The 23,267-nt window shown below is 50.9% G+C and overlaps 1 protein-coding gene across 4 annotated transcripts in view; it reads right to left on the reverse strand.

Moving 5' to 3' along the window:
- GSN (gelsolin) overlaps nt 1-23,267 on the reverse strand; it is a 56,049-nt gene that overhangs the window by 9,986 nt on the left and 22,796 nt on the right. Inside the window, exons 2-11 of one of the 4 annotated variants that reach the window (XM_068552755.1) lie at nt 17,404-17,474; nt 15,830-16,034; nt 14,964-15,118; nt 9,384-9,545; nt 7,058-7,207; nt 5,802-5,891; nt 3,163-3,295; nt 2,584-2,672; nt 2,199-2,414; nt 237-370 (exon numbers count right to left, since the gene is read on the reverse strand). In XM_068552755.1, coding sequence (XP_068408856.1) covers nt 237-370; nt 2,199-2,414; nt 2,584-2,672; nt 3,163-3,295; nt 5,802-5,891; nt 7,058-7,207; nt 9,384-9,545; nt 14,964-15,118; nt 15,830-16,034; nt 17,404-17,427 — 1,358 coding nt within the window. In that variant the 5' untranslated portion in view covers nt 17,428-17,474. Of the gene's footprint in view, nt 1-236; nt 371-2,198; nt 2,415-2,583; nt 2,673-3,162; nt 3,296-5,801; nt 5,892-7,057; nt 7,208-9,383; nt 9,546-14,963; nt 15,119-15,829; nt 16,035-17,403; nt 17,475-17,526; nt 17,680-23,267 lie in introns of those variants that run through there. The other 3 variants (XM_068552756.1, XM_068552754.1, XM_068552753.1) reach the window with 3 other exon arrangements.

The raw sequence follows: 23,267 nt of genomic DNA on the forward strand, positions 1-23,267 counted from the left end.
TTGTTTCTCCCTAGTCCCCATGTCTCCTATAGTGGACATGTCATGCTTTTATGAGAATAGTTTAAAATTTGTTTAGAGAAAAAAGACAAGCGGTGTTGCCCTGTGGACGAGAGCCTTTCCCAGTGGAGGGTGGCTGCCCCGGCTCAGGTCCACACACTCGCAGGCTTCCGTCAGCCCTGTTCACATCCCTCCTTGCGCCCATGCTCGCCCCACAGCACAGGGCCCCAGACCCTCACCAGTTGTAGATGATCTGTCCCTGACGGCCGCCATGACGGTAGTTGTACAGAATGATGTAGCTGTCACCGCCGTAGAACTGTCCATACGTGGCGGGGTCCACGGGCACTTTGTTGGAGCCTTCAATTCTCCAGATCTACCAGAGCAAAGCTGGGCTCAGACACAGTGCAGCACCCCCAGTCCCCAACTCAGACCAGCTGAGAAACCACAGAGTGGTAGGTAGTGGTTACAAAACACGACTGCACTCGGACTCAGACTAAAGTTAAATAATTTGCCCAAATCACAGAGCCACTAGGATTCAAACGCAGGTTTCCTGCTCTAGATCCTTATACTGCACCCCTGCCCCACCCTGTACTTCCTCCTTGTAGACATCAGCACAGGGACTGGACCTGCATGATGGTATTTGCAAAATGGGTTTAGTGGGTGTTACACGGGTTACACAGTGTAACACAGGCTAAGGGTACAAATCAACGAATGACCTGGATCCAAATCAGGATCCACCCCCTTAGAGGCTGTGCAGCCTTGGACAACTTGCTTACTGTCTATGAGCCTCAGTATGGGACTAATAAAGGATGTTGGTCTATTCATGAAAGTCTAGCACAGTGCCTGGCACAGGGTAATGGCTCTACAGGTGGCAGCTACTCTTAATTATTAGAACTATTATTATTTTATTATTAATGTTGCCATTATCTGTATCATTATTAAGTTGTCTGGATTTTATAGATCACCTGCAGAGGCAGGGCCATCACTAAGTGACCTCAGAATGACTCCTGCTGGCAGATCTCTTTGCAGGGCTCCGGTAACACGGTTTTCAAAGTGGTCACAAAGCCCTGCAGCGCCACCTGGTGGTGCTGCAAGTCCCGGGAAACAACCTCTGGACTTTGAAAATTCTCTAAGGTGATGGAGTGGGCTAAGCCTCATTTTACAGGTGAGGAAAGTGAGGTTCAAAGAGGTTAAGTAACTTGCCCGAGGTCACACAGCTGAGCTGCCAGGGCTCTTTCCACACTGCCCTATCCTGATCATTTTCATTGCATCTTCCCCTCCCACTGAAGTCATGAACGAGTGATGAATGAAAAATAATAACACCAATGACAAAAACAATAATAAATAAAAATTAACACTTTTGTTATTTCTATTATGTAGGATGGAATCAGTGTTTGCCTGAAGCAGATTCTACTTCATAAACATCTCTGAATTCCATCCCCCCACACTTCTCCATCTTCACTGTGACCCTCCTGGTCTCAAGGTCATTATCTCTTCCCTAGACTATTATAACCTCCTCATGAGGTCTCTACCGTCATTATCCTGTCTCTAAATTCATTTTCACAGTGAGTTTCGGAAGCACAGAACTGAGCCTGTCACATTTCTGCCTTTAAAAAAAAGAAAAAGAAAAAAAAAACCCTCACTAGCACCTAATGGTTACAGGATCAAGTCCACACCCCTGGACACGGAATTCAAGGCCCCTCCTTGAGGATGCCATCAGCACCAGGCTCCCAGGACAGCTCCCTGCCTGGAATACCTACTCTTCTTCTCTGGCAGCAAACTCCTACTCATACTCTGAGGCCCAACCAAAAGGTCCCCATCTCTGTGAAGACTGCCCCAACCACCCACCTTCACTGCCCTTCCTGTGTTCCCATAATCCCTGTGCACCTCCCATCTTCCACTGACCACACAGGTCTGAGCAACCAGCTGCGGCTGTGGTAACCTCCCCTCCCAGACCAGGCACTCTTCATGGGCAGGGTGGGGTCTCAGACACTTGGCACGGAGCCTGGAAGACAGTAGGTGCTTAGGGTATGTTGGTTGCAATAATCCAGCAAGACAAAAGAATTCCATTCACCAAAAACTGTGGCCAAAATCTCTTAGAGAAACATCTTCAGAAAAGCGGGAGGCAGTGGGTAGGCCAGAGATGCCAGGGAGGGAGCAAGGAAGGGGCCTGGACACACCCACCCCAGCCCCCCAGGTACCTGTTTCTGGCCTGTGCCATCGTCATCCATGCCGTGCTGGGCGGCCATTGCAGTGGAGGTGTGCAGGGTGGCGGCGTCGAAGGGCACGCGCTCCATGTTGGCGATGTGGCTGGAGAGATAGGTCAGGCCCAGGCCATCCGTCTGGTCTAGGTCGCGCCAGTTCTTGAAGAACTGTTTGAACAGCGGGGTCTCGCCACCCTCAGGAAGGACGGAGACCTGGAAGGGGAGGGGGGAGAGCAGGATATGCTGGCTTGGGGTCCCCCTGAGGACAGGGGCCACCCAGCAGGGGTCCTCAAGGGAGCCTCAGACACCCAGTCCACACTGGGGTGGGATACCCACCCGAAATGGACGCATCCTCACCGTCCTACCTGGCTCCAAGACTCACCTGGGTCTGCTTGGGGTAGTGCATCTTGGAGATGAAGTCGGAGGCCGTTTTGAGGGCAGCCTTCCTCTCCTCCATGTTGGCCTGCCTGCCTGTCAGCAGAGGGAGGGTAAGGGGCCGGGGGGCAGTGCTGCGCCCCAGCATCCAATGGTCCAGGGAAAGCAGAAGGCCAACCTCCCTCCCTCTTCTTCCTAGACTGTGGACAGCCAAGGCCAGAGAACCCAGAGCTGATCACACCATGAGCTCTCGGGGGGCCAGCCAGGGGTGCTGCCCTGATGACAGCAAGCACACTGACCACTGTGGCCCGTTTACTGAGCTCAGAACTATACAAAAATGATGGCATTTAATCCACACAACAACCTTATGGGATAAAGATCATTATCTTATCCTCATTTACATATAAGGAAGCCAGGGCCTTAGAGAGGTTAAGTGACTTGACTAAGGCCGCTCAGCCAGTAGGAAAGCTGCAACTCAGACCCTCAGGCCCCCCACCTCTTCCCTAGACTCATGAGCCAAATTCCTGCAAGGCTGCAGGAGGTCCCACTCGAGGTCCTGTTCGAGCCCTTCCCCTGTCCCCAATACCTTTCCAGACAAAGATTTTCCCATCTTTGCCATGGTCCAGGATGAAGCAGTCCTCTGACTTCAAGGCCCCCTGGGCGAAGGGGTTCTCGTCAGCCACGAGGGAGACCAACATGGTGCCCGCGCCATTGGAGACCTGGGGGGACAAGGGAAAGGCAGCCCAGCCCATCAGTGACCTCCACCACTTCAGCCTAACCATGGGCACCCCCAAGACCACACGTGGGGAGACCCACGTCTCACCCCCACCCCCAAACGACACTGCAGTGTAACATGAGGACTTGTGCCCTCAAGCCCTGAGGCTCCTCAGGATTTCTTTGTCTTTTTCCGCTATGTCACAACCACACCTGTGACCTAAACACAGGGGTAGCACGGAAACTGCACACGGAAAGGGAACGGGGAGGATCCAATGCAGGAATGCAGGTGGCATAGGAAAAGAACTGTATAGTTGGTGAAAAGATATTCAACCTCATCAGTTAAAAAAAAAAAAGGAAATAAAGAAGAAAAAGAAAAAGATCTAAATGCAGTGTAGGATTCTGGATTGGAACCTGGAATGAAAAATTGGGGAAAACTGAATAAAGTCTGCAGTTTAGTTAGCAGTATTGAACTGATGTTTCTTAGTTTTGACAAATGTACCTGGTTATGTTAAGATGTTCAGGGGAAGCTGGGTGAAGGGTATATGGGAACACTCTGTACTATCTTTGCAATATTTCTGTAAACCTAAAAATTATTCTAAAATAAAAGTTCATTGAACTTTTTTTTTAAGTGTACCATACTCGTCAAAATTCAAAAGATTGACAATACCCAGCGTTGAAAAGACTCTGGGTGAACAGGCACTTTCAAACCCGTGGTGAAGGTAACTAGGGAGCCCTTCTAGAATGAATTTTAGTAATACATATCAGAACTCTAAATAATAAGTGCTCCACATTTATTGAAAACTTACTATGTGCCAGGCACTGTTCTAAGCAATGTATGTAATTTATATAATTTAATCACTTCTGCAATTATACAACTCCTTTAATCCTTAAAACAACCCTGTGGTAGTCCTAGTAGTATCCCCATTTTATTCACAAGGAAACCAAGGCACAGAGAGATTAAGTAACCTGCACAGCTAGAAAGTACCAGACCTGGGATTCGAACCCAGGTAGTCTGACTCCAGAACCAGTATTTTTTTTTTTTTTTTTTGGCCGCGTCCCGAGGCTTGCAGGATCTCAGTTCCTGAACCCGGGATTGAGCCACAGCAGTGAAAGCCCAGAATCCTAACAACTAGGCCACCAGAGGACTCCCAAGAACCAGTATTTTCAATCACTGACTCTTTATTCAGCCTATGACCCAGCAATCCATGTCTGGGAAACTCCCCTAATGCCACACTTAGCCTAAGTGCACAAAGAGGGACTGTTTGCAATCAGAAAAGGTGGAAACATTCTAATCAATTAGGGATCTGCTGAGATTCCTACATTCCTAAAATAGAATACTACACAGCCGTTATAAAGGACCATGTGGATCTCTATTACAGACAGATATTCCTGACCACGTCAAGTGGAAAAAAGGCCACAGAAAAGCATGAATAGTTTGGATCCATGAGTATCAAATAGAGATGGAAAAATATATGTAACTAGACACAGAAAGCTGTATCTGGAGGTTCTTTTACCAAAAGGGTAACCATGTAACCATGGTAACCCATGGAGAGGAGAGGAGGGGAGGCTGATTTTTTTTTTTGAGTATTGTTACTTTTGTAATTAAAACCCATTTTTAAAATAGTACTGGTTAGCTTAAACTAGTGAAATTGCATTGACTTGTATTTTCTTCTTATGTTCTTGAGAATTGCTCAGTACTGTTATTTACAATGCATATGTATTACTCTAGTATCAGAGTAAATATCAATAATGTGGTTTTTCTGTGGTGGTGATGAGAATCTGCACCTCATTTTGTTGTTATTTTACCACAAACAAGCCTAGGGCACAACATGGGTGTCACAGGCCCAGAGGCCAGAGTTCCTTGGCTCAGGATCAGCCTCAATTCACTTTTTAAAATCACAAGAAGGCAAATTCCCTGGCGGTCCAGTGGTTAGGACTCCGCGCTTTCACTGCCAAGGGCGTGGGTTAAAGGGAACTAAGATCCCACAAGCCGCACAGCGCGACCAAAAAAACGAAGAAAATAAATAAATAAAAAATAAAATCACAAGAAGAAATTATAAAGTCATTAACCATAACCTGCCCCTCAACACACACACACACACACACACACACACACACACACCACACACACTTCCGTACTACTTCCCCGTATTTTCCTACAACACTCCCATCAGTTTCCTCTGTGGACCCCCAGAAATCCTGAAAAGTTGACTCTACTGCCCTTCTCCCCACTTTACAGACTAGGAAACTGAGACCCAGCAGAGAACATGTGCTGCCCAAGACCCCACAGATGAATGTGACACAGATGTGTCTGCAGTCGCTCGCACGCTCTTACTCCCAGGGCAGGAAGGCAAAGGCAGCAGATGGGCGTCTACTGGAGGCGTGTGGAAGCTGAGTCCCCCCCACCCCACCCCCACGCATGCTTTGCTCAAGTCCCCATGGCAGCGGAGCTCAGGAAGACCAGGTCTCCTGACCCCAGACCCAGGGGACAGAGCAGCTGAGGCTCACCTTGTAGAGCTTGGCCAGCTTGCGGTTGGCTGCGTCCTCCTTGGCTGTGTCCTCGGCACCCTTGGGCAGAGCCGGCTTGGGACCCAGCACCTGCAGGAGAGGGAGAGATGGAAGATGGGGTGGCAGTGAGCTCCTGGCAGCCTCCTCACCCAGGGAGGGACTGAATTCCTGAGAGAGCTCCCTCCCCGGGTAGGTAAGGACCACACGGGCATCCATCCACAGCGACCTTCCACTTAGGGTAAGGTCCCCTCCAGAGACATCCTGCATCTCTTGACGTGTCTCCTGTGTGCGGAGCTCAACCAGGGCTGCCTGTCGAGTCCTTCCCTCCTTGTTCCTTGTCTCCAGGAGCTCCGTGCCCCTCTGCCTCCTGGACATTCCTTCAGGTATTTATCCTACCATTTCCTCCTGGCCTTCTAAGAATGATAAGTAGAGCTATGAACACCTTCCACCACATCCCTTTAACAGACCTCATTTCATCTTCGCACCCATGCTCAGAGGCACAGACTATCACTCTCATTTCACAGGAGAGGAAACTGAAGTCTAGAGAGAAGAAGTACCTTGTCCACACAGCTATAAGGTGGCTAAGTCAGAATTTAAACCCGTATCCCTGTGATTTTAGAGTCTTATTTTCACACCTCCATTCTGAGCTACCTCCAGCCTCAATGGCCCCAGCTGCTGCCCCTCTCAAGCCATGTCTGGTGTCCGGGCTCCTCTCCCATAATAATCACCTTCTGCTCTTCCTAAAAACCAGAACTCAACAGCCCCAGACAAGCAGGAGACAAGTGGCACGGAGCAGAGCCCGTGGTCTCCTCCTTTTCCCGGTGACCTTTGCCTCTGTTGATATGTCCTCAAAGCGCAACGGCTGGCAATGCCATCATGCAATTGATGAAATGGGCTATAAACTACTAGGAATGGTCAGAAGAGGAAAGAGGGGATTGGGTCTCCATTGCCTCTTTCTGACCTGGCTCCAGCACCAGGCCCACCCTCGGAAGATGCCAAGACCCTCCTGCTCAGCTCCTCTGGAGGACCTGGCCCTCCCAGTGGGAGGGTGCGGCTCACAACCCTGGGATGTACCAGGTCCTGGGATTCCAGCCCCACTTCTCAGGGGAGTCTGGGAGTTGTCGGGGGAGCTGCTCTTCCAGCTTGGTGGAGAAACAAATTCACCTCAACACTGCCTGTTGGACGGAGGAAAGAAATGAGCCTCCTGTCCCTATTCTTGGCCCCACCCTGCACTCCTGGGATGGGGCCGTGGGTACCTGGAGCATCGCCTCCGGCTCGGAGCCCTCCTCGGACACGTGCACATGGGCCCGGCCACTCCGCTCGTTGTCTCGGATGCCCTTGGACAACTGCGTGGCCTTCAGCCTCTCAAAACGGTTGCTCTCGGAGCCGCACCACTGATAGATGTCCTGTAAGACGGGGACCCCACATAAGGCACCGCCCTCACCTTCGTGTAAGCCCTGCCCAGCGACATGGCAAGGAGGGAACTATGGGGGGGGGGGCGGTGAGCTCACCCTGTTCTCTGCTTGCCCAGGTGACGGCCGGTGGAGTACACACATGCCCACATCCAAGCACAACAGGTGTGATCTGTGTGCACCAGGGCAGGTGAGTGCATGATTTGGGATATGTGTTTTTTCACAGGTACCCCTACACATAGAATGCGTATAGAGATGTCTGCCTGCTGGTGGGAGCAGAAATTAGCACAACCACTTTGGAAAGCCGTTTGGCTGTACCTTCTAAAGCTCTGTATACGGGTATCCTATGACTCAGCGATCCCTCTCCTGGGAATATACCCAACAGAAGTGCATGCATACATCCACCAAAAGACCTGTGCAAGAAGGGAACTATGGGGGGGGGGCGGTGAGCTCACCCTGTTCTCTGCTTGCCCAGGTGACGGCCGGTGGAGTACACACATGCCCACATCCAAGCACAACAGGTGTGATCCGTGTGCACCAGGGCAGGTGAGTGCATGATTTGGGATATGTGTTTTTTCACAGGTACCCCTACACATAGAATGTGTATAGAGATGTCTGCCTGCTGGTGGGAGCAGAAATTAGCACAACCACTTTGGAAAGCCGTTTGGCTCTACCTTCTAAAGCTCTGTATACCGGTATCCTACGACTCAGCGATCCCTCTCCTGGGAATATACCCAACAGAAGTGCATGCATACATCCACCAAAAGACCTGTGCAAGAATGTGCAGAGCAGTACCGCCTGGAATAGCCCCAAACTATCCCAAGTGTCCATCGACAACAGAACAGATCAATAAACTGTGGCATATCTGCCCAATCAATTCTTATATAACAAGGAGAAGGAACAATTTACAACTAAAGGCAAGAATATGGATGGATCTTAGAAAGAAAATGTTGGGCAAAAAAGTCAGAGATCAAAAGCAAAGATTCCACGTACATGAAGTTCAGAAACAGGTGGAACCAGTCTATACTGTTGGTTGAGAGAGTTTGGGATGACGGTTATCCTTGGGGGTGAAAGGACGAGAAGAGGACAGACGGGGAATTCCCTGGCGGTCCAGTGGTTGGGACTCTGTGGGGCCCACTGCAGGGGGCACGGGTTCCATCCCTGGTCAGGGAACTAAGATCCTGCAAGCCACGTGGCCAAAAAAAAAAAAAATCTAAGAAGAGGACAGATGGGGCCTTCTGGGGGCTGGTGACGTTCTGTTTCTTGATCTGGGTGTTAATTACACAGGTGTGCTCACTCTGTGAAATCTATAGAGATGCACACTCAGGATTCACACACTCTTCTGTGTACCTGTTACACTTTAATAACAAGCTTACACTCAGTGTGTGCCTCCGTTTGCATGGACATTACACCACGTGTATATATGAGGTTGGGTGTAGAACATCTGGCCATGTCCTTCTGCAGGTATGAGTATATGTGGATTTGGGAAGAATGTGTACAAAGCATCACACATCAGTAAGGTGGGCCTGGGTAAGTGCATCCCACACACGTTGCCACATACAAGTGGGCATGTGCAACTACACGTATGACATGCACATTGTGGGTCCCTGAACAACATGCCCAAGTCTCCATGTGTAGGCATTCATCGTGGTGCCATGTCCACACCTGCTGGGCAAGAGCTTATAGTTTTTTTTTTTTAATTGAGGTATGGTTGACTTACAATACTATATAAGTTTCAGGTGTACAACATAGTGATTCACAATTTTTAAAGACTATACACCATTTGTAGTTGTTATAAAATATTGGCTATATTCCAAGAGCCTATAGTTTCTGCACATGCCCACCATGTATTTGCAAGTGAGTGATTATGTGTAAAAAGGTACACAAGATGTGCACATGAACATGCCAGGGAGTCTGTACATTAACTGAAGCCACAGTACGCTGTGCGTGAGGTCTGTGTGCAGGCATATGATGAGTCTGAGTCTACACACCAGGCACGTCTGTACCCAAATCTCTGCAGGTATGTCTGACTGCTACACAGAGCATGTGTGTGCAAGGGGGCTACTGTCTCTGTGGCTTGCCCTACTTGTTCACGTGGATGTATCCACCTCCCCAGAGTCAGGTCTGGAGCACCTCAGTGGCCCCTGGGAAAGGGGAGGGCAGGACTTACATTGCCCAGGTCCAGGATGAAGCAGTCGCCATTGTTGAAGCTCTCCCAGGACACAGGCACCTCGGTGGCACGGACTGCACGCCGCCCTTTGACCTGGAAGAGTCTCTGCACCATCACCTCATTGGGTACCACGTGCTTGAATCCCGATGCCACGCCTCCTTTCTGTTGGGTCAAGGAGACAGCGTTAGTCCACGGGAGAGCGTCTGGGGAAGGGATAGGGATGAGTTGAAGGAAATTCTGGCCTATGCACCACTGGACTTCTAGCAGATTGCCTACCCACTGCACATTGCTGCCACCCCTTTGAATCTCGTACTCCACTAACAAAGACCCCTGGGCCCACTTTCCTGGATCAAAAAGCTTCAAACCTTCCTTTCTCAAAACCTGCATTTCCCAAGGGATGTTCTAAGGAACTCTATTCCCCCAAGACAGTCTGCAAGGAAAGGATTCCATGATCAAATAAGCACAAGGAATGCTCCTTACTTGCTCCCTGACTGTTACATAATGTACATCCACATAATAAAGGCTCTGGGAAGTCCTATGGTAAATAAACCTGCTTGCCTTTTGTTTTAGAGAACATTTCCCTGCCTTATTGAATCAAGAACTGCTTTTCTCCTCCTCATCCTGCCTGCAGCTCGAGTGTTCTGCAAAACCCACTTTGAGAAGCACTCACCCAAAGCTTTCCCATCCTTCAAGGCTCTCTCGGTCTCCAGCCGAGACCATCCCCCTCCCTCCTCTGATGCTGCTGCAGCGAGTCCCACCCAGCTGTGCCTTCAGAGGCAGCTGTGGGTAAACGACAGAGCACCGACCTCAGGTTCAAGTCCCTGCCCTGCCACTACAGTGCTGGGTGACTTTGGGCAAGTCTCTTTCCCTCTCTGAGCCTCAGGCCTCTCCCTTTTGAAGTGGTGACAAAAGCCCCTGCTGTGCCACCTTTTGCAGTCATCACCAAGTTCCCAGGGAGCTTCAGGAAGGATTCCTGGCAGCGGTCAAAACTGCCCTTGGCTCAGCAGAAAGCCAAATAAAGTGGGTTGGGCGTCCTCATAAACAGTTCCCAGCCCCAGGTGCTCACCGACCCCAAGCCCCAGGGATGTCAAGTCAGAGCTGCGAAGGTCCTTATGAGCTTCCCATTTTACGCATGAGGAAACTGAAGCCCAGAGAAGTGAAGTGACTTACTCAAGGGCACTCAACAAGCACGCGGCAAAGCTAAGGAGTAAAACCTTGCCTCCTGTTTCCAATCTGGCACTCACCTCCCTGCTCCACAGGTCAAGGGCCACTAAGACCAGAAATATGGCCACCCGCTCCAGGTCCCTTGCTGACACCTCAGTTTGCAGAGCAAAGCCAAGTCTGACTTGCCGCACAGAGTCCACGAGGGCAAGGGACGAAGGGAGTGAGTATAGTATAATTGGGTTCCTATTACGTCTACACACAGTAAGCAATATGGAAGTGGCTGTGAAATGACAATGCCCACTCTGCTGGGCATTTTGTATGTGTCATTTATGAGGGAGGTGTCATCATCCCCATCTTACAGATGAGAAATGCAGATGCCAGAAGTGAAGAGACTTGCCTAAGATCTCGAAGCTAGTAAACGGTAGAGCTAGGATGCAAACCCAGGTGTAACTAAATTTGTAAGGGCCACATTTTCCCCCAACATCAGGTTTTCTTAGAGCAAAGGTCACTAGGGTCACCCAGGATGGGAGGCAGGAACAAACCACTGTTCAGAGCAAGGTTCTTCAAGTTGAAATGTTTTCCCTGTTGTGAGTGGAGCGCCCCCTGGTGTCCTTTCTTAGTACCAGCATGAGGCCTTTCAAGAGCATCCCCTTGGGCCCAGCAGGGCGGCCAAGGTATTCTCAGAGCCTTTCTTTCCACCTGGCTTCAGGGACCCTCCTGCTGGGGAAGAAGATGCAATGCCCCGTGCTCACCTGGTAATGACCGCAGAGGCTGCCACTTACTAGGCCTGTGACAGAGGCTGAGGCACCTGCTTTACAGCCATGCAATGTGGTCCCCACAAGCCCCTGAGGTAGCAACTCTCATTACCCCATTTCACAGGCATGGAAGCTGAGGTGAAAAGAGGTTCAGCCCCGTGCCCAGGGTCCCAGATAATTGGTGGAACTTTACCCCCAAGTTCGCCCATCTAGGGACCAGCCTTGCCCAAGGAACTCCTGAGCGTCTGTGGGCACCACTGACCCCGGGACCCCATTCAGCTGGAGGTAAAGAGACCGTGGATCTGAAAAGCTTTTCCAAAAGGTGCTGAACGGACACATGGACCATTTTCATGGATTCCTCAGAGAGGAAGAAATGGGGAAATGAGGGAAGAGAAAGACCCTTAACTTTTAGAAATACATCTCTAAAATATTTTACTTGTACAAGTGTACCTTTTATTTTTTATCAAAAAAATAGAAACTTTCTTTTAAAAAAGGAAAAGTGTTGTTCAATGGCATAAATCTTGGTTCCAATAAATTCTCTGTATATGAATTTATAAATTAAAAGAATACTTGATTTCTAATGAGTATGGACAGGCATTTCCTGATTAATTAACTCCCCTAATCTTACTGATCTAGGAAATTAGACTTAGAAAGATTAGTTAACAAAAAAATAAAAGTAAGCTCTTAGGAGACATTAGTGGATCTCCAAGTATAAGGGGCAGGAATTTTGGGAAAGTTTTACTATTTTTCACTATTTTTACTTTAATCTTTAGGATTGATTGTTGCTTTCTATGGTTTAATCATTAGGTGGGCAGAGATTGGCATCAAATTATTTGAACAAAATTTAATAGGATATTGTTTTAAAAGCCACTTTCTAAATTAAAGGGATGATATATATACACATATATCATATATATGTATAGATTCTATATCTATATATAATATACACATCGATACGTTCATATAGGGACTTCCCTGGCAGTCCGGTGGTTAAGACTCTGCACTTCCACTGCAGGGGGCATGGGTTCGATCCCTGGTCATGGGGAAGATCCCGCATGCCGCGCGGTGCGGCTAAAAAAATAAATAACATATATGTTCATATATATAGAGAGAAAAATTATGTACCATTTGGTGTATATCTCCAAGAGTAGAATCATGGGGGACTTTTACTTCCTAGAAGCCATATTTCTACGTTTGACATTTTACAATAAGCTTGTATCACACTTGTAGTCTGAAGAAGGATAAAAGCTATAAAGATCTACATTTTAAAATATGTTATAAAACAAAGAAAAACCTACTGATTGGGGCTGGTCCCCTCCACCCTCTAAAATCAGGGTTCCTCATCTAAGAAACAGGAGGGAGGACAGGAAGGGTTCAAGTGATTCTGTGAGTTCCCATTGCGTTCAGGGAGCTTCTAGGACTCAGGCCACCCCCAGACTCTGCTTGAACAAAGGTTTTCAAATAACGCAGCCCCATGGGGTCTTTAGGGTTCTGTCTGAGAGTCAGGAGGAGGAGAAGGAAGAAAAAGAGGAGGAGGAGGAGGAGGGATCAAATGCAATGACTTTAAGGATGTGGAGGTCACGGAACAGGACAGCACAGGCCCCATGATAGCCCTTTCTAGCGGCTCTCGTCCCCTCCCTGCCCCTTCTCACATCCCGAGGACAGAACTGGCTCCGAGGAGCAGGCTTTCACAGAAGCAGGTCTTGCGTAACAAGCTCTGCTCCTCGGAAATCTATAATTGATGAGGGCGCCAGGCCGAGAACCTTGAACTGGGCCTGCCAAGTGCAGGGGCAGCGGGAGGACTTGCAGAAGATGGAAAGCAGGACTGGCCTTGGACCTCACATTTCCACCGAAAGCCAGGGCCTCTCAGGACTGAAGTTCCGAATCCAGGCTTGGGCTGGGAACCCATCCCCTGCAGCACTCCTCAGAGTATGGTCCAAGAACATCTTGGAAAAATCACCGGAGGGTGGAGGAGGCTTGCTAAACACGCAGATTCCTAGGCTCCATCTGAGCTAAGATCAGAGACCAGGGAGTCTTCAAATGTCCACTCTGAACTCGTTCTGTGCGAGGCCCTTCACACCTGGGTTTAAATCCCAGCTCTGTCACTTACCAGCTCTGTAAGCTGCTTAACTTGTCCACAAGTTAAGTCGCTGCTGTCCAGACAGCAACAACAATAAGCAGGCGCTGTTGCTCAAGGGGCTTGATAACTATTTGCTGAATGAATGACAAATATGTGAGAGCGCCCACCTGGAGGCACAAGCAGGGAGAGGGGTGGCCTTGGGACCTGAACCAATCTCTCTGACTCCTGATCGAGTGTCCTTTCCGCTTTCTGATCCAGGAACTGCAAAAAGCCCTGGTCCTTCTCCAAGTCCAGGGACTGGGTCCCAAGCTTCTCACCCCTCCCTCCGTCGGTACCAAGGCCCCAGAAGAGGCTGTAGAAAGAAGGGAGAGCTGGACAGCTCCGCAGGAGGCACTGTGGGCGTGGGTGTGGCTGACAGGGGTGCTGGGAGGCTCCAGGGAATCCAACCCTGCTCCACCCAGCGCAGGGCTGAGGCCCTGTTCCCACAACACACCCTGCCCTCTGCTATCTCAGTCTCATGAGAGCTTTTCCATAACCTAATCCCTGATGTGTCAGCTGAGCAGACAGTGTGGCCACCCTGCTAACACAGACAACCCGGAGGCCCAGAGATGGACGATGACTTCTCTAAGGTCACACAGCACATCGGCAGCATAGATGGGGCTTAATACCTATCCTAGAACCCTGCTCATGAGAAGCAGGGTGGTGTAGTGGGAAAAAGCTGGGAGTCAGGAGATCTGGGTTCTGGTCCTGGCTCTGGGACTGACTCGCTGTGTGACCCTGGACCAGTTGCTTAACCTCTCTATGCCTCAGTTGCCCCTCCCTCTCTTAAAATAAGAGATTTGAACTCTGACATTAAGACCATCAGAGATTATGATCCCCTCCTTATCCTGACCAAAGAGAACCCCAGCTTTGTAAAACTACAGCTTTCCAGGAGCCCTTCCAAGGTGCCAAGCCCTGTGCAAGGCATTTCCCAGCTCTGCCTTCACCAAATCCTCTCCCCAGGCCCGAAGGGCAGGTACAACTGGTTCTCATGTAACAGAAGAGGAAAGGGAGGCTCAGGGAGGCCAAATGGTTTCCCAGAAGTCATACAGCATATACGGCACAGCCTCTTGGGGCTTCCAGCTTGGTTTTGCTCAGCCCTACCTGGCTTGGGGCTGGGGCTCAGACTCTTCAGAGTTCAAGTTCAAGGGGGACTCTAACAAGCAGAAAGAGAAATGTGATCAAATGTGTTCCAAATACCTAACCTAGGCCCTGTTGGCAGGGACTAAGAACTAAAGGGTACAGGCTCAAGCCCCGGGAAAGCAAGGTTCCCACCCATGGCCCACCCCTTACTGCTGGGGCTAGGAAGACCACCCTGTGAAGTGATGGAGAATTTTCTTCTCTCAATGTAATAAGAAACCAGAGGCTCAGAGAGAGAGTGTGATTTGTCCAAGGTCACACAGCTAGGAAGGGCCCAGAGCTAACCAACTCCAAAGGCTGAGCTCTGACCGGTCTGCCCACATCACCAAACAAGACTGACAGATGGATGGACCTGAGTGAGTCCTGCCATTGGTGCATCTGTCCCTGCTGCCCGGCACCCACCTTGTACTTGAGGCCGGACTTGAAGTAACCAAGGAAGGTGGCGGACTCGAAGCCCTGGACCTCACGGTGCTGCACAGCCCGACCATTCAGGTAGTCATCCAGCTGCACCGTGAAGATGGCGGCCGCCCCGCTCTCATCCTGGCTGCATTCATTGCCTGGGGGACATCAGAGCAGCATGAGCCGGGCTTCTGTAAAGTCGCCCCAGCCTCCCATGGAGGAGGAGTCTGGAGCCCCCAGCAGTGCCCTGGCCTGGCTGCAGAAGCTGGGCAAGCCCCTGCCTCCTACGAGCTTCGGTTAATCTATCTGTATGTATAACGGGGGAGGTGGGAGGCTGACCCCAAGGTCTCTAAGAGTCCTTCCAGCTCTGACGCATTCCCCCTGCACTCACTCTCAACCCTCCTGAGCATGAAGTCAGGCCAGGGAGCATCAGAAAACCAAGGCCCAGTGAGGGGGCAGGACTCACAGAGTCACACAGCAGAGCCGTGGCAGGACTCCAGGCTCCGACTCTGAAGGGCAAACTGGAGTGTGGCTGGAGCTGTGCAGGGGGTGCAGGGTCCCCAAGTCACCCCCAGTCTGTGTGCCATAGTGGCTTGTTTAACCCTCACAACAGTCCTATGAGGTAGTCCAGTGCAATCATCAGGTCCACTTTACAGAGACACTGAATATCTTGCCAAAGGGCAGAGCCGGGGTCTGAACTCGGGCAGGCTGGCTCTAGAGTCTTGGGAACATGTAACCAAGGGTCTGGCACACACTTGATGCTCAATAGTCACTTAATTCCCGTGGGCACTTCCTGGCAACCACACCTCAAAGGTCTGTGCTTTACAGCAGAGGGGCTGGGATGGGGGCTCGGGCGGGGCCAGCCTCACCCAGCCAGTAGTGGAGGTCGTACTGCAGGTTCCCATTCCTCAGCTGCACCGTCTTCAGGATGACATAGGCATCGCCTGTGAAGAAGTCTCCGTAAAGGTTGGGGGGCACGGGAACCAGGTCGAACTTCTCCACACGCCAGATCTGCAGGCCGGGCTCCTTCCCCGCCTTGAGGAACTCGGGGTGTTCCACCACCATGCTGCTGGGCTGCAAGAGATGGGGAGGAGCCTGAGCGAGGGCAGGGGCCTTGGCGGGGAGAGACCCCACCCCGGGGCACGAGGGAGGGTGGTTTCCAGCACCAAGAGCATCTCACTTGAGCCGCTGACTCTCCCCACCCCGTTTTATGACCCCTGCTCGATGAGTGAGCAAACAGGGCAGAGTTTAGGCTCCAAACCCTGTCCGTGGCATCTGTCTCCCCTCCTCAGCTCCCTGGTGATGGGGGGACAGAAGGCTCTCCCTCCCTTCTCTCTTCCTTTCTTAGTGCCAATTAGATGCAACAGCCGAGGCACAGAGAGGTGAAGACGGGGACCCCCAGCTAGGAAATGACAGAGCAGGACTTGGCCCATGCTCTAAGAGCACGAGTTTTGGGACCGTGGGGAGACCCCTCAGATGGCAATGGTAAATCTGGGGGTCGCCAGGGGCTCAGCTGGTTCCCTTCCAGCATCCTCAGTGGTCCTTAGAACTAGAAGGGTCCTCAGAGAGTTCATTATCCAACTCCACCCTGCAGACAGGAAAATTGAGGCCCCAAGAAGGGAAGGGGACTAGCCTAATGTCACACAGGCTGTCTGCTTTTGCTCTTTGGAAGTGGGAAGATTTCCCATGCCCCATCCACGTCCATGTCCACACCTCCAAGAAGGGCCTAGATGACTGAGCCCAAGTGGCCTCCTGCGCTGTCTGCCTCCTCCCTCCTGCCCCCAAAACCCCCCCGCAAATTCCATTTCTTGGAAAAGGCGAGAGGACGCAGCCGGGGTCTGCAGGAGCCTGTTGGAGATGAGGTGGTCAAGGATGGGGGAAGGCCGTCAGACATGCACTGGGGCTAGAGATGGAGCAGAGCGGGATGGTTAGCTTGGAGTCAGAGGGTGGAAATCAGCAGGCGCAGGTCACCTCGGGCCGGATCTGGTGGAAGAAGTCAAAAAAAAACAGATGGGAGAACTCAGGCAGAGGGATGGAGAACACAAAAGAACAGCAGGAGCGAGGAGAAACCAGACAGGGCAGAGGAGGTACCGGAGAGGGGAGAATAAATAACAGGAAGGACGGTAAGCAGGAGGAGGTGAGATCATACAAGAAAGAGGGGGGAAATATTGAAGAGGCAGAGAGAAATTAGATGAGAAAGAAAAATCTGAAATGGAAGAAGAAATCAGAAGAGGGAAGGAGAGAAATGAGGGAGAGGGAAGGAGAAATCAGGCAAGGAAGAGGAGAAATCAGGGGGCAGAGATGGGTAAGAAATCAGAAGGTAGCACCGAGGGAAAAAGAAATCCGGCCAAGGTGAGGTTAGCCTCTAGGAAGGGAAACAGCCAGGGCCCTGAGGCTCCCACCCACATCCACCGGAGCCCCGGAAGCAGCAAGAGATACTTACAAAGCAACAAAACAGTTTTTCCATTCTAGACCTGAATTACTCCCCTTTTCCTAGCGCTGTATCTGCAAGAACTTACAATAGAGAGTTACTCCGGGAGCCCCCCGTGGCCCCCCGGGCACTCACCCGCGCCTGGGTCACCCGCCCCTGGGGCGCCCGTACTTGGGGCGCCCCCCGCGACGCGGTGGCGGCGCGGGCCGGCGGCGACAGCGCGCACAGCGCCAGGACCAGCGCGCCCAGCAGCGCGGAGCGGTGCGGAGCCATGGCAGCGACAGCGGCAGAAGACCTGGGCGGCAGCCTGGGCCTCCCCAGTCGCAGACCTTAAGTAGCCGCCCGCCCATCCCGCCCAAGCTGGGGACCGCCCCATAGGGAGGGCGTGGGGCAGGGCTGGGCCCCCGCGGGCCTGGGAAGGGCGGGGATCTGGCCTGGATTTTAGAGACCTCGGGGTTCCCACAGGGACAGATCCAACTGGGCGTGGCCACCCCTTCACCCCAGCTCAGGGGTGGAGACCAAGCACAGGACCTGGCATACAGCAGGCGCTAACTCAGTGCACACTAAATGGGCACACGTAAGAATGGCAGGGAGCTCACCCATCTTAGCCTCCTGTATGATCCATGCAAAGACCCCTCCCCTCTCCACCCCTAACGTCTCCAGCAAAAAATACCATGAACTAACATTTATTGAAGGTTTTCCACTTCATATGAAAACTGACACATCCTAACATCCTTTACAGACTGGGTACTATTGACAGCCCCATTTTAACGAGGGGAAAACTGAGTGCAGAAAGGTCAAGCAATTTGCACACAACTAGGAAATGAAAGCCAAGATTTCACCCCAGGTGCTCTGAGTGGACCACCCACTTAGGCAGCATGTGGCTGTCACCAGCTGAGGACACAGTCCAGGGGGCTGACCTTCACTGGACCCTTGAACAAGCCAGACAGAGAGGGGCAGGCAGATCTCTCAACTTCTCGGATTGCAGGTTCTATTTTACTCAAGACTGCCCTTCTTTCCTTCCTTTTAAAAAAGTTTTTATTTTGTAAAAGGTTGTTTTGATAAAAACTTAAAGTCACGTTATTTATGCAAATTTTTGCCTCTCAACCCCACTTACTTTTATCTTGGGGCAACCAACCACTTCTATCTTCCTCCTTCAGCTGATTTCAGTGTTTGCCTTCATGTCTTAAATAACAAGCCCTTGTTGTTTGGGGTTTTTTCTTTTTTGGGGGGGGTGTTTGTTTTGGTTTTGTTCTTGTTTTTTTCAGTTTTAGGTCCTATTGGTTCTCCCTGGGAAAGTCAAGGATTCAAGCCTCTTGCCCTTCTCCCAGGCTCCCTTCCCATCTCTCACTCTCCCACTGGAGGCTTACAGTCAGTCACTGGGTTAGAAGTGCTATTCGGATTCACCCAGGCCTGCTTCCCACCTTTGCCAGCCCCTCTCTTCTCCCTCTCACTACTCTGCTGGACCCAGCTTCTCTATTTCCAAGTTCCCTTTGCATCCCAGATCTCCTCCTTTCCCAATAACAGGGAATGCAATGACAGGGAAGAGAATGGAGAAGCTGGAGACCTGGGTTTGATTCCCACCTCCACTGTGTGTAAGTTACTTTCTTCTTCTCTGCCTCAGTCTCCTCATCTAGTAAATGGGTATAAAGTGATTGCTGAGAATTAAACCAGTCTCTCTGTGTGAAAATGGCCTGGTCTGACAATTAGTAAATGGGAGTTCCCATCCCCCTTCCCCACGAGCTCTAGTCATCCACCCCAGCTCCTCCTGGAGCCCAGTTTCTATCTAATCAGGCTGAAGTTTGCCTTCCATCACACACAACTTCCTCCCATTTAAGGTGGACTGTGGGTCAGATAAAGGGCTAAATGAACACACACATGGAGAAGACAAATCAGACTGCAGGGATTATAAGAAAGCTTCATGGACAAAGGGACTTGTGACCTGGGCCTTGAAGGACAGGGAGGAGGGAGATTGAGAAGAAGAGGCATTCTGGGGAGGGAACAGCATGGGCAAAGGGCAAATGCAGGCCACATGCAGTGACTAAGGAGGGGTCCTGTCTGAAACACAGTAGCAAGAAGAGATGAGGCTGGAGAGGGCGGCGGGGGTCACAGGGGCCTGTGTGTCACACTGAAGAGTCTGAATTTTATCGCAGTGTCTGTGGGGAACCACAGAGAGATGCCCGAGTTCTTGAAGCTCTATGTCTAGTCCTGGGCCTGCAGAGCCTGCAGTGGATCAGCTCTGGCCTAAATTCAGAGAGCTCTTCCCTCTCCTTAGGCATTTCGAGGATTATAAAAACCCCACAGTTCTCATATGCTCTTGATGGAAGTATAAACCAGTTTCCCCTCTCTAGAGAGCAATTTATGACCACAAATTCGAAACAGGTAATGCGACAACAGTGCCATTTCCTTCAGTATCACTTACAGAGGAACTATACGGAAATATATTGCGGAACTATTGCGGAAATATACGTGCAAGGATGTTCACTGAAGCATTGTTTGAAGAAAACTGGAAAGGACCCAAATGTCCTGGTTAAACAAATTATGGAGCCGCCATACAATGGACCACTCTGCAGCTGTGCAGCTGTGTAGTGCGGACCGTGCCTGGCACATAGTAGGCGCTCAATAAGCACGGAGAGATCTCCAAGTGCAAAAAGCAAATTGTAGAATAACTATAATGTGACTCCTCTCCTCTGTTTTATGAGGGTGCCTGTTTTTGTATACATCCTTAAAAAAATCAAGGAGGGTAAACACCAAAGTGTCAAGCCAGTTTGTTTGAAAGGGATGAAGAGGTTGGGGTTAAGCACCCACATCGCTGCAATTGGCACAAGGTGATGAAAACATTCTAGGGTGATAAAAACATTCTAACTCTGGATTATGGTGACGATTACACAACTGAAAAATGTACTAAAAATCATAGTCCCGTCTGCTTACAATGGGTGAATTGTTACGGTATCTAAATTATACCTCAATATACTTGTGTGAAAAAATTTTTTAATGTGCTATAGGGATTGAAACTATTTACAAGTATTTATCCAATGAAGTTTTGTTTTGGTTTTTTCTTTTTTATAAAAGACTGATCTAGGGGGACTTCCTCGGCAGTCCAGTGGTTAAGACTCTGCGCTTCCACTGCAGGGGGCACGGATTCCATCCCTGGTCGGGGAACTAAGATCCTGTATGCCGCGTGGCATGGCCGAGAAAAAAAAAAAAAAGACTGATCTAGAAATAATACCTTTAAAATAGACAATGATACCTGCTCATTAGACAATTTGGAAAATCCAAACAAGCAGGAAGAAGAAATTTCCTCGTCATCCCTGTCCCCCGAATGAACCTGAGGGGGCATCCGGCCCAGCTGAGCAGTCCTTTCTGCTCAGTTGGTGATTAACAGAGGGCTGCTGTGGCTTGGCCTTAGTGCCAGGGATCACTGACCACTAGCCCAGGGTCACTGGCCCCTGGTTAATGATCTCAAAGGCCCTGCAGCTTTGCCTGTCGCATAGCTCTGGAGCCTGGGTCCTCAGCGCTGGAGACCTGGTGAACAGGCCCTGGCTCCTGCCCTCGGGGAGCCCATGGCCTAGAAACTCTCACTACAGGGCAGTGATGTGTGGAGACTGTGATGCGGACAACATGGTCTTATGCTGCTCCCTGCCTGGAAGAGGATGTATGAGTTCAGGGCCAGTGGGGGGACTTAAATGCAAAAGAAAAACTTCTAGGTAGAAAGGAAGAGTCCCCACCCAGTGCTAGGCTTGCCTCTGCCACAGACTTCCTGGGTGACCTTGGGAAAATCACTGTCCCTATCTGGGCCTCAAGGTCCAGATACCCAAAAGATGGGGTAGGCCCTGATGCTCTGACTCTAAGCCTCATTCCTAGCCCAGCATTCCAAGATACTGGCTCTACAACCATATCCGGAACCGACACGTCTCTAAGCCTCAGGGTCTCCATCTGTAAAATGGGAGCACTGGTCCAGGTTGCCTCTACAGGTCCTTCTGAATGAGACAGTGCAGGGCCCCTGACCTACACAAGGGGGCACGGCGGTCACCGATGGCAGCATGCCACCTCACCTATGGATCCAGACATCTCTGGGAGAAGAGAGGGAGGAAGGGGTGGGGGGTGTCTGATACTGAGTCTCTTCACAGCAACCAGAGGAAATAGGTATTAAAGTTCCCTTTTTTTTTTTTTTTAAAGGTTTTTAAATTTTATTTATTTATTTATTTTTGGCTGTGTTGGGTCTTCGTTTCTGTGGGAGGGCTTTCTCTAGTTGCGGCGAGTGGGGGCCACTCTTCATCGCAGTGCGCGGGCCTTTCACTGTCGCGGCCTCTCTTGTTGCGGACCACAGGCTCCAGACGCACAGGCTCAGTACTTGTGGCTCACGGGCCTAGTTGCTCCGCGGCATGTGGGATCTTCCCAGACCAGGGCTCAAACCCGTGTCCCCTGCATTGGCAGGCGGATTCTCAACCACTGCGCCACCAGGGAAGCCCTAAAGTTCCCATTTTATAGATCAGGAAACAGAGATTCAGGGAGTTTCAGTCACTTGCTTGGGGTCATTCAGCTAGAAAGAGGCACTGCTGAGATTCAAACACAAGTCTGGCTGGCTCCAGTGCCCAAGCTCTATCTGGGGATCAAGCAGGGCCTCCCAGCACCATCCCACCTGGGCAGGAAGGGAGCAACAGTACCCTTTACAGGTAAAGGGTTGCAGGCGCTGACTCAGTCAAGCCCAAGCCAAGCCTGGCAGCCTGAACGCCATGGGGCGGCCGTCCCTACCACGCCTCGCGGGCTGAAGAGGTCGCAGGCCTCCAGCCCTGCACCTGCACCTGTGAGCACCCAGGACAGAGGCTTGTCCTAGGAAGGTCCCCAGGCTGCAGCCACTGGGTGGAAGATGGACTGTGGCACCTACACTCTGTGCCACTCATGGGCACGCAGGTCAGTCACGGTCTCCTGTACTTGGGAGGCAGCCCGGCTCTGCCACCATTCGCTATGTGAGTACGCCCTAGTCCCTGCCCTTCTCTGGACCTCAGAGATCCCCTTGACCTCTGATCTTGGGTGTTCCAGGCTCCCGCCTAGTGCTACACACAGTAGGTAGCTTTCAGCATCAGCCCACATCTCTCCCCTATAGTTGGATCCAGGACCCCCACCACCAGCTCCGGCCCTGCTCCTCTGTGACCTTAGGCTAGCCTCCGTGTCTCCCTGGACCTCCCAAGGCAGCTACCAGAGACGGGAGCAGGCAGCCTCACCCTCCGCCCCCGGCCTCGATGTACAAAAGGCCTTGGCTGGCCCTGGAAGACACCACCCTGTTCTTTTTTCTTCACCCTGAACACTGTTGTTCTTGATTCCCGGGCAGCCGGCCACTCATGGAAAGCCCTCTCTCAGAGCTTGTTTGCTTTCTGGCTCACTGCTGGGCTCTGGGTCCTCCTGGGAATACCCGCCCCTCTGGTTTTGCTAAATGGGACAACAGGCAGTAAACAGAGGAGGCAGTTACGAAACCCAGTGAAAGCGGACAGGGCGTCTGTGAGGTCTGGGGAGCCCTGGGGACTTGAAAGAACACGTTTTAGAATCTGGGAGACTCAGCTCCTGTGATCAGGGCCTCAGTTTCCTTATCTATAAAATGGGGAGAATGATACCCAGCTCACAGAGCAGTGAGGAGGGCCAGGGCCCCACACACAGTAGAAGCTTCCCAAAGTTAGTGCCCATTTTTTTTTTTTTTAATAAATGTAATTTATTTATTTTATTTTTATTTATTTTTGGCTGCCTTGGGTCTTCATTGCTGTGTGCGGTCTCTAGTTGTGGCGAGCGGGGGCTACTCTTTGTTGCGGTGCGCGGGCTCCTCATTGCTGTGGCTTCTCTTGTTGAAGAGCACGGGCTCTAGGCACATAGTCTTCAGTAGT

This window comes from Eschrichtius robustus, chromosome 10 (assembly GCF_028021215.1).
Source record: "Eschrichtius robustus isolate mEscRob2 chromosome 10, mEscRob2.pri, whole genome shotgun sequence".
NCBI lineage: Eukaryota > Metazoa > Chordata > Mammalia > Artiodactyla > Eschrichtiidae > Eschrichtius > Eschrichtius robustus.